Source organism: Sinocyclocheilus rhinocerous, unplaced genomic scaffold (assembly GCF_001515625.1).
Source record: "Sinocyclocheilus rhinocerous isolate Xijiao unplaced genomic scaffold, SAMN03320098_v1.1 scaffold1971, whole genome shotgun sequence".
Classification (NCBI taxonomy): domain Eukaryota; kingdom Metazoa; phylum Chordata; class Actinopteri; order Cypriniformes; family Cyprinidae; genus Sinocyclocheilus; species Sinocyclocheilus rhinocerous.
This window is the reverse complement of record NW_015632037.1, coordinates 306,787-317,990: the sequence shown is the minus strand read 5'-3', so window position 1 is coordinate 317,990 and position 11,204 is coordinate 306,787. Positions and strand designations below refer to the sequence as shown.

The 11,204-nt window shown below is 40.5% G+C and overlaps 2 protein-coding genes across 3 annotated transcripts in view; one reads left to right on the top strand and one right to left on the bottom strand.

Moving 5' to 3' along the window:
* LOC107742170 (ADP-ribosylation factor-like protein 3) overlaps positions 1-2,985 on the bottom strand; it is a 10,091-nt gene extending 7,106 nt beyond the window's left edge. Inside the window, exon 1 of the mRNA XM_016555069.1 lies at positions 2,955-2,985. Within this exon, the coding sequence (XP_016410555.1) occupies positions 2,955-2,957 (3 nt within the window). The 5' untranslated portion in view covers positions 2,958-2,985. The remainder of the gene's footprint in view (positions 1-2,954) is intronic.
* Positions 2,986-3,351: 366 nt separating this feature from the next.
* Positions 3,352-11,143, top strand: wbp1 (WW domain binding protein 1). 2 transcript variants are annotated; one of them, XM_016555063.1, is made up of 4 exons: positions 3,352-3,613; positions 4,443-4,545; positions 7,138-7,305; positions 8,940-11,143. In XM_016555063.1, exons 1-4 carry the CDS (start codon positions 3,551-3,553, stop codon positions 9,320-9,322), a joined length of 717 nt encoding a protein of 238 aa, XP_016410549.1. In that variant the 5' UTR covers positions 3,352-3,550; the 3' UTR covers positions 9,323-11,143. The 2 variants fall into 2 exon arrangements, with proteins under 2 accessions (XP_016410549.1, XP_016410550.1); XM_016555064.1 differs by lacking the exons at positions 3,352-3,613; positions 4,443-4,545 and adding an exon at positions 4,658-4,797.
* Positions 11,144-11,204: the final 61 nt, after the last annotated feature.

Below are 11,204 nucleotides of genomic sequence, written 5' to 3'. Positions count from 1 at the left end.
GCCTCAAAACATCAGATTCATCCGCGCTGGAGCCGCGCCGGAGCACAACCTACGCAAGGAAGATAATTCCGCAAACAGCTGCAATTGCAGGTTTTCAAGCAGAGATGGTGACAAAGAGGCAAAATTTACGGACTACAGCTTTAAGTGTTTTTTTCTTTAATTGCTAATGTGACCTTTTTACACCACATACTGAACAAAATTAAGCATTGCTTGGTAATTGGTCAACAAAGTAGTTGTGTAAATATTGTCATACTAACAGTTGTCTGAATTGGTAGAACCTCTGCACGCAGGTGTGGCGCACAGACAGACAGTAGCCTAATGATAACCCCTTTCGTGCTCTTCCCAATATTGTGACAAACACCACTGTATTTAAAAGATATAATTTGAAGGAAACTGTAAGATATGAACGTTTCATTTTCAAAATGTTTTGTTATTGACGCGGTGAGTCAGTTATTGCAAAAAAAAAAAAAAAAATGCCTATCTCTTTCCATTTAAATATATAACATCCTAAAATATATGTTTACCTTATAGGCAAAATTTCGTACATTTGATTTGTTTAAAACAATTTAAGATACTATTTGACCAGTGGAAAAGAATGAGAACAACTCTGAACACTTAAAATCTACATAAAGTTTTATACATGAGGCCCCAGAACTTCTGTGATTAAAGGCAGGGTATGTGATTTTTCAAAAACACTTTAGAAAACTGATTCGGGCTGAATAGCAAAACAAACTTGTAGCCAATCAGCAATAATCAAGCCAGAGATCCACGCCAATTACCGTGTCGCTGGATAAACACCTCTGTCCAACCACCACGTCCGTTACAATCCCTCAAGGCCCACAAAGCACTGAGACAAAGACTGCTACTGGACATATCACGTTACAATCATAATATGGACTACACTGCTTAATAATACACTCCTTATCAACTTTACAACAACACATTTCCTGCGGTTTAGACAGATGCTCATTGAAACATAAAGCTATCAATGGTCATGGTACTTTACATACACATTACCGCAGTATTTTTCATTGTTTGCATCTATATCTTTGATATGAGCCAATGCGAGTCTTTGCCTCTGCTCTCTTAGTTAACTGTAGTATTGTCCGGTTTATCAGAGTGAGTCTATTTCTTTGTGAATGATACCTTAAAATGTTTGTATGAGTGTCTGTATCTCAATGCTACGTTCTTAATTTATGAGTAATCCGATGTTGTTTTATCTAATTGATGTATACAGTATAATTTTTTTGTCAATGGCTCTTTTGTGACAAAGCTCATAATTATCATTATCTTAATGTAGTATTCTTAGTTAAATTAGCTGCACTCTTCCTCCCTGCTGCGCTCTTGTTCTGTATATGTAAGTGCATTCCTCTATTTCAGCCTGCTGTGAAAATGTAATAAATGTCTGTACAAATGGATCCTCATTTGAATGTCTTCCATTTCTCTAGGATAATGCTGAAGGTGCACAACTGGTGAACATTGTTTAACTATGATCTATTCTTTGGATCTAAATATATGTTTTTAATAACTTCATCTGACCAGCACGATCTGTTCAAACTCTTTCTATAATATAAAGCTCGACCGAGTAGCAACGCTAGAGGTTGCTATTTAGCTATATTGTCCTCGTCTTCAAAATTTATAATTCTCCCAAACCTATTCACTATTTATACAATTATAATATATCCATACGCTTAATAGTTGAAATGTTGTCACTAGATTATAATATTAACTGCGCACGAAGAAATGTCCTCCACACTTTTCCTGAATAGGTTTAATAAAAAGATAAATTCTATTTACAAATCTACAACTTGAGTTGTAGATTTAATCTACACAAATAAATATATCGCTTTATTTTGTCTTTCTTTTCTTTTTTTTAGCTTAAAAAGCTAATTTTCAGTGGCCTCGACTCCATGCCACATTTAACTTATGTAATTTCTTATTCGTTATTAAGTGAACAAAGAAGCTATATGCGCACAATCGTCCAAAAAAAAGCAAAAGCATTCAACTTTGCCAACAAGACAAAATTATATACAATTCTTTGTCAACATCACGTATTACTTGCCATGTGGCAACGGAAGTACGGAAAGTATTTATTGCATCGCATCACGTGGAACGTGGTTAACATACAGCATACAGCAAAAACTACTGGGCATGCGCACATCAATATAGCGTAATTTTTCTCACACTGTACAACAATAATTACTATTTTTTTGCATTATTGTAAGTTGTAGGTTTAGGGTTGGAGGTGTAGACCTTAATAAAACACAATCTAGGTAGAAAATTCTATTTATTGTTAGCTTCCGGTTTTTGCTGTATCCCTTCTAGCCACAACCAACTTCGGTCTCGTCATCCTGAGCAGAGGAGCTTCCTCTGAACCTGAACCAAACACACAAAACTGTGATCCGATGAACCAATCAACTGCTTTGATTAGGATTGACACAGATTAAACACGGAGCTCCACGTGCTGCTAACCAAAATAAACCTTAAGCCAGTTTCTGTGCCATATGTACAGTAAACAATCAACAGACACAATGTCCTTCATACTGCATTCATATGATCTAATATCTACCTTAATTTAAATGAGAAAAGTGAAACATCAGTTCTGTTAAAGGCTCGCATCGCTTATTCTGCTTAATAGACGTAGGCTGTATGGATTTAGTTTTTAATAACTTTTTACCAATACTTAAAAACAAACAAAATAATTTTCTGATTAGGCCTATTTGTAGCGCTTTATAATAAACCGTTAAGCGCTGTTTATTAGGATAATATAAAGAAGGGCGTCTTCAAGCAGCGAATAGTTTTCAATAAACCACTAGAAAAAGTGTAAAAAAAAAAAAAAAAAAGATCAAACCGAGAGAAAACTTCAGCAATTAGACTGTTCATCATATATATAAATTAGATGAGCGTGTGTGTGTGTGTGTGTGTGAGAGAGAGAGAGTATATGCGATACTCACCATTCTTCAGTGCGCGCTCCCGCTGTCTCCCAGAACGCGCTTTTGATGTAATCCGGTTGACGTCAGGGGAATAATAATACCCCAATGCCGCATGTTACATTTAAAATATCTTAAAATATGCAAAATGTCCGTATTGAATAAAAACGTATTCTTTTTTTAAAAAAGATGTGTATTAGTTTTTATACGTTTTGTAGTTTTTCATTTCGATGTTCAGTAGAACATTTGAAAATTTATAATTTGAGTGATTTGCTGTTGTAGAAAAAAAATCTACATATTATGCACATTAATTGAGAATAATATGTTTTTTCATATAAACTTTTTATATAATAGAACGATAAATATAACGATACTATTATTAGTCACGTACTTACAGAGATGTAATGAGAAGCAGCAGCGGATGTGTGTCAGCTTTCAGCGGCTTCAGTGCCGCTTTTACTGCTGTTATTGTTGTGGCTGAATGTGATGCTGCTGCCCTCTGTATGTGGATCACATGAAATCACATTCATGAACACAGACATGTCGGGCGGATGGTCATCTCGTCTGTTTAACTGAAGCTTTATGATTCCGTTCGAGTTTGGAAAGAAAAACGCAGCAAGATGCCACAGAAGCTGCTGGGCTCCGTGGTGGGGCTTCTCTGCACAGGGACGTGTTTAGTTCAGGTAAGCCGGCGGCGCGGCCTTTGAGGCGGCGAGTGTTGAACTCGAGCTCCGGGATCAGCGCGGTGCGAGGCCTCGATAAACAACTCAAATAAAGCCATAAAACCAGCATCGTGTAACAATGGTTATAAACCCCTTATGTCCTTTCTTACGGGATATATTTAAAATCAATATTAATATTTTACATTTTAAAATCACAGACATTCAGGAGATGAAATGATTCGGGGAAAAAAAAATGGTGGTTATTATTGATGGTTTGTACTTTAGTGTTTGTGATTGTGGGGTGTCTGCAGTGTTTTAGTATGTCTGTAGGGTGTTGTGTCAGTTCGCCGGCTTTGTGTGTGTTTGTGAGGTTTAGGTTTGACTCGTACTGATTGTTTTTAAAGGTTATTGTGTAACGTTAGGTAAAAGATCCAGCGCCCATCATAGTTCACACGCAAATAAAGACTCACCTGTCCAACAGGCAACACTGTGTTTCCTATTTATTTATACAGTATTATATTTGAGGACCCAATTTCATTGATATTATTATATATAATTGTTCATATTTATTGATTGATTTCAACTTTACTTGCATTACTTTGTCCTTATAATTTTAGACCAATATGTGAATTGTGACACAGAAATCAGATTTTGAGTGGTGAGTCTGGTTTTCAAACGATGAATTTGCCTTTGTGCTCCTAATAAAGGAGTCACACTCTTTCTCTGAGTGTGGTGAGTGTTTACTGTCAGTCCTCCGACACAAACGCTGATGTAAAGCCTGGAGTGCGCATGATGAAGAGCTCAGATCTGTGCTGTTGTCTTTCACTCAATGCTTGTGTTTGTTTGACAGGGGAAGGAGTTTTGTTTCGGCGTGAACAATGAACAGTACCGCTGTGAGATGGGCTACTGTTGTGGCGAGACCGAGTGCTGCACGTACTATTACGAGCTCTGGTGTAAGTGCAGCAGCTTCATGTCTCTCTCTCTCTCTCTCTTTACTGTCAGTCCTCCGACACAAACGCTGATGTAAAGCCTGGAGTGCGCATGATGAAGAGCTCAGATCTGTGCTGTTGTCTTTCACTCAATGCTTGTGTTTGTTTGACAGGGGAAGGAGTTTTGTTTCGGCGTGAACAATGAACAGTACCGCTGTGAGATGGGCTACTGTTGTGGCGAGACCGAGTGCTGCACGTACTATTACGAGCTCTGGTGTAAGTGCAGCGGCTTCATGTCTCTCTCTCTCTCTCTCTCTCTCTCTCTCTCTCACTCACTCTCTCACACACACACACACACACACACCCGTATGTGGTTCAGGCTCACACGCATGACAGTACAATGCTAGTGAGGTGTTTGGTCCACCAGCCTGTGCATGTTCATTTCATATTTCAGCTCAAAAGGAATAAATGAAAACAAAGCTTGTTTTAGGGCTCGTTTTTTTGCATTGTGACATTGAAACTATATTTAAATACAATTTCCTCTGTATTCTCATTATGGTAATTCATGACAGCGTTGATAAAGCACAACTTCCTCACACCTTCAGCACTCATACATCCCTATAGAAGAGCTTTTACTAGCACTGAATGTCACTGTGGGAATCAGGCACTTCTCTCTGTACTCCTCCTCTAGCAACACCATAACATTTTGGATGCTGTTAGATCCAAAATTGTTGACTTGGTCTTATGAGATCAGAGTATGGATTCCCAGAAGTCTATATTTTGTAAATATGGGCCTTGGAAAAAGTTGTGCTTTGGCTACAGTCGGTAGTTCTGGTGTGGATAAACAACCATGCATGTCACTTCTGCAGGCTGCATCTTACTCTGTGAGACAAAGTGTCACTCTTTTCATAGCTTTTACCGGCTCTGAGACACAGAGCTTAAAGTGAACACCTGATTATTTCAGGGGCCTTTTCACAAGTCCATTGTTTTTGAATTTCTGTTTTACTTTTGTATATTTTCACACTTAAAACAATGATTTGGTATTCCTCTTGTACCATTGTACTCTTTTGTGCTAAGAAATAAATCTCCTGACAGTTCTCTCAAGTGGTTACATTATCACCATTAAGTCTGAGTATGATTCAGTGGGCTATATAACACTTTTAAAGGGGACATCGGATGCCCATTTTCCACAAGTTGGTATGATTTTTAGGGTCTTCATGAAATGTCTGTGTGACGAGTGGGGGCGGGGCGAGAGCCGTGGGAACGGAGCGAGGTGGGTGGAGTAATTGCCAATGTAACAACGTTCGTAGTTCGGGAAGGAGGAGGCGGGAACCGGCCAACACTTAAACAAAACTTTAATAATAAAATAAACACAAAACAGCGCGACAGCCCCTCGCGGACGACTGTCGCGCACAAACATAACCAGAACACAAAATAAAATCCAGGCCTGGTCCTCTCTCGTCCAACACCCCGCCCTTTCTTATGTGGAAAAGGAAAGGCAATTTGTAAATAAATATAAAGTGTGAGACTTACTGCAGCTGGATCACGAACAATGGATACTGATCCATCCTTGAGTTTTAACTTTTTAGCAAAACCTGCCTTGGAATTGTCCCTCGTTCAGAAAGTAGTTTGGAGTAAAATGATTTGCGCAGACATAAATGAATTTAGGTGTATTCGGTGGTGCATTACCATAGTAACAAGATGGCGCCGCGGATGGCCGCCTCGGTGTGGAGCTCTCCACATACAATATACTGTCTACTGTCTTTTTGTCTATTGTGTATTGTTTTTACATATTTATTTTTATTTTTTATCTGTGTCTGGTCACTTTTCAACCTGTCTGTGCACTGGAAGCCTCTGTCACCAAGACAAATTCCTTGTGTGTGTGTAAGCACACTTGGCAATAAAGATCTTTCTGATTCTGATCAAAAACAAAACTAATCCACTGCATCCTGCATTGCTTACAACTCATTGTTATGGCTACAACTGCTGGAGTGCGGAGAAAATGGAAAAATCTTTAACAGTTTTGGTTCAACATACTTGCCTGTTCAAAAATTGCCTTGAACTTACACCAGATTTTTTTTTTTTTTTAAGTTTTATTTAGTAACTTTCAGAAGGGTGTACATTTTTGCAACACAGCATTTTATCACTTTGATTTTAAAAAAAGTCTTATTTTCCTGAATTTTAACATGCTTCTTTGGTAGCTGATCAAGCAGACTTGCTGGAACATTATATCTCTAAAGAGCCCTAACATGTCTTCTAAGTAAAGAGTAATTGCTGAATTTGTTAAGTTTCTGAGGGAGTGTACTCATTTATGCTGTGCACTACATATCTGTACGGAAACATCATTTCTGTAAATACTGAAATGCATTTGTGCTGTAATGGATTTATCAACAATTTATGTTGAATCAATTAAGTTACAGGTATTAAACATTTGATTGAGTCACTGAAAGTCAGAAAATCACATGACACTGGAAGTCAAGAGCCACCTGTCAATCATCTAGAGACGCGTTCGGCGATATCACATGATGATGAGTGTTGGCATTGATCACATGACTGATATTTAGAGCAGTGTGACAGTATGCAAGGACTGATGATGATGATGGTGTGTGTCTGTAGGGTTCTGGTTGGTGTGGACCCTCATCATCATGCTGAGCTGCTGCTGCGCATACAGACACCGACGCGTCAAGATGCGCCTGCAGCAGGAGCAGAGACAGAGAGAGATCAGTCTGATGGCATATCAGGGCGCCTCCAGCTCCTTCATCACTCCTCCTCCTCTCAACCTACGTGAGTACCGTGTCCACACCACACCATCACAGACGCCTGACCCGTCGTCAGCTCACAAGACCGTTCAGCTTGATGCTTTACATGCGTGTAACGGTTTGTCATAGTGTGACCCTCGTCTCCAACATGAGTTTCTGCACATTGTTCTCATCAGAAAGGGCCACTTTGCACTGTAAGGATGGTCAGGATGTGCCACTGCTCAACAGCTCACTAGTGAGCTTGACTAGTTTCTGAAATTCGCAGCAGTGCTGTTTAGGGGACTAGAGTAACAATGATGTGGGTTTTAACATAACTAAAGATCTTCCAGGAGTCTTCATTCATCCTCTTTAAAGCACAGAAATATCTGTAACCCATTCAACCATTGATCTCATCTGCGTGTTCGGATTATTTTAGATTCAATTTTACAGAAATTATCAGAAAATACAGTAAAATGTTGGCGTCGCTTGACATGCGAATGACCAGGGAGTTCAGATATCTTTTGTTTATAGTGCAAACCTTGAGAAGGTCATGCTGTGAATTAAAGGACTCATTCACTCACAAATTAAAATGAGCATTTACTTTGGGGACCAGTTCTCACTATTATCTAGTTGCTTATTAGCATGCATATTACTAGCATATTGGCTGTTTATTGGTACTTATAAAGCACATATTAATGCCTTATTCTGCATGACCATATTTTAGATCCCTTAATCCTACACCATACCTAAATTTAACAACTACAGATGATGCCAACCCCTCAGAGGACCTCAGATGATGCCAACCCTGAAACAACATACAGAACTACCACATTTTGCTATAAGTTTGATTGCATCATATAATAATTGCTGTTAATAGTGTTCATCGTCTGTTTGATTACGTCTTTAATTAATTTTTCCGTACATTTCTGCCATATGTACATTAACTGACAGTCACCACTGATAAGCTACCACTAAATATTGTAGAAACTTAATTTGCTGTAAAGTTGCTTTGCAATGATTTGTATCGTGAAAAGCGCTGTACAAATAAACTTGAATTGAATTGAACTACCTTACTAAGTATTAATAAGCAGCAAATTAGGAGTTCGAGGCAAAAGTTGTAGTTAATAATTAAAATTTGACCTTAAAATAACATGTGATCTCATTTACTCATCTCTATGCTGTTTGTTCTTCCATGACACAAAGGAGATGTTCTCAAAGAGGTTCACAAAGAAGATGTCCTCAGCTGAATAAAATGTAATATTAACATTAGCCCATATGACTCAAAAGCTGCTATATTTCAGTGAAGGCAAATGTGAATGATGTTGGATAGTCATATTACATCATACGAGTCATGTGAAGGACTGTGGTCTTTTGGTGTATTATGGTACTTTGATCATTTGTCATTAAAATCTAATTTCCATTCAGAAGAGTCAGATCCATATTCAGCCTAGTTCATCAGTCTTCCTTAAGACCAACCAGTTAACTGCATACACGCCATGTAGTCAGACACATCCAGATGCTCGTCCAGCTCCCACTGATGTGCTCCAGTCATCTATTTGGTAATGAGAGGCTGTAACGTGTGTCATGTCGGCTCTGAAACGAGTGCAGCAGCTGCGCACGTGTCTGTTATTTTGGTCAAGTTGAGCAACGCTCTGACCCGTTTGTGTCCATCACTTTCAGGGTTCTGGGCAGACTGTAAGCTACCCGACTATGAGGAGGTGATTGCCCACCCACCCACGCCCCCTCCGCCCTATTCAGAGTCTCCACCAGATGTCCCAGTGCTCAGCGGCCGGACGGAGGCGGCCGTGGTCCTGGAGCCACCTGCGCCTGAGACGGCTGTGGAGGTGGAGGAGGATGAGGAGCCCAATGGGCGGCGCAGACATGTGACGGGCGACTCGGGCATCGAGGTGTGCGTGTGCCAGCTGGATGTGGATGAGGGTTCGGGGCCCGAGGAGGAATCGCTGTGTCAGGGAGCCGACGGTGGCTGCTGCTCCGAGTGTGAAACCCTTGCCGGCAAAGAGCTCTCGCCCGACCCTGCCACCACCACCGACCGCCGGGTGTGACGGCCCATCGGGATCAGGAATGAGGGAGTTTGTGAGAGACTTTTTCTACTGTCTGACTGCGTCATGTGTGTCCGTTTCCCAGCATCCCTCTCGCTTTCCTCTCACAGACTGAGCAAATAATCCAGACCACTGTTTGTTTCTCACAGCTGCATCGAGACTTCAGCCCAGAGCAAGACACACACACACACAGAGCAACACGTGTCTCCTCCCGCAGGAGACACACACACACAGTCTCAAACACACAGGGTGGCACATGTCCTTTTATATGATGTTTGTGTGCTGAGGAATCCCATGAGCGCTTGTCGAGCAGATAAACACACAGTCAGCTGATCGTCTCATGTGTGTGTATCTCATCGTGGCCTTACCTGTTTCATAGGCTGCTGTAAACAAGCTTGTGTCGAGCTGGATGTGGCGTCCCATGTGTGTGTGTGTGTGTGACCTGCTGCAGTCACATGATTTATGATCTCTGATTTATGTTTATTAGTGAAGCACAGATATGATCAGAGGACGCCACAAATGAAGGCGATGTGTGTCATTTCGTAGAGGAAGACTGATGTTTACCTGCATTAAGGGCTAAAATCAAGATCAGAATGTTTCCGGTTGGTTTTCTCATGTCCGTCGTGTTTGTTTCCGTGAACGCTCGTCTCCGTCAGCCCTCTGAACGCGGCTGCAAAGCCCGTTTTGTTTCCTGTTGCACTGAAGGACGCTGTCGTCCTCTCAAAGTTCTTCAACTCCAACCCAATTCCCACAAAGTTTACAGATTCTGTGCCTTTCCCGGTGGAGATCTAGATTAACTAACTAACTAACTAACTAGGCTATGCAAAAAATGAGGACTCTCTGTTGTGAGCTGCAGTAGCGCTGTGCCGTCTATTTTAGCAATACCGTTCATGTTCATGCGATTCACACGACTCCTTTTCTCTATAATCAAATCAAATGCGTTCATGTTCATTTCTTGACCGGACACACATTACTGTGTCCGTCTGTCATGGAGTTCGTTTCTGTACTTGTGTACTAACTCTGTGTTCATAACGCCTTCGTTTCTTTTGGATTGATCACCATTTACAGGTGAAATCTGAGGCGTTACGGATGATTGCAGGCGTTTGTTTTGAGCACCGCTGGTGTCTGTCTCATTATGCAGGTGCTCTCAAATATGAAGCCTTTGACATTGAGCAGCTCCAAGTCTGTTGTCAAATGTGTGTTTAATAATAAAGACATTTAATATTGAGCCAAATCACAGCGCAAACCTGCATCATGGTGCAGTTCTATAAGCACGTCGAGCTGTTTTGACTTCATACTCATTTATAATAGTAGTGCTCAGCTAAAGTGTATAATGCATTTAAGGCCAATTCACACCGCACAGATAAACGCCAACAAAACACGTTTGTTGGGTTTTGTTTGATCAGTGTGTTACCCCTGTCGGTGTTGGTCGGGTTTATTTTCACCTGAGTGAACATGTTCAATCAGCATTGTCAGTGTCTGTTGCGGAAGTGTGAACATGACAGTTATTTTTCATAACATTCTAAATCCAACGGCCAACTTGTTTGTTGGTGTTTGTCTGTGCGGTGTGAATTGGCCTTTACTTGACTCATCTGACAGTCCGTGAGGTTTTCTGATAGCAGCTAGTGATGATGATGATGATGATGATCATTTCTGCCAAATAGCAGCTGATATGGAGATGCTCACAGACCTACTTAGTTTGTGGTTCCAGCACTGAGAGCTGTGTGGCGTTTCTATTGTCGGTTCTTTAGTAAGACGTCTGCTGTGTCTCTATAGTCATTTGTATTTTATTTTTGTAATAAAAATAATAAACCAGCTTTGGCACTGAGCCATCCGTCTGTGTTTCTGATGTTCATCTGCTCACATCATGTTTGACCGAGACAAC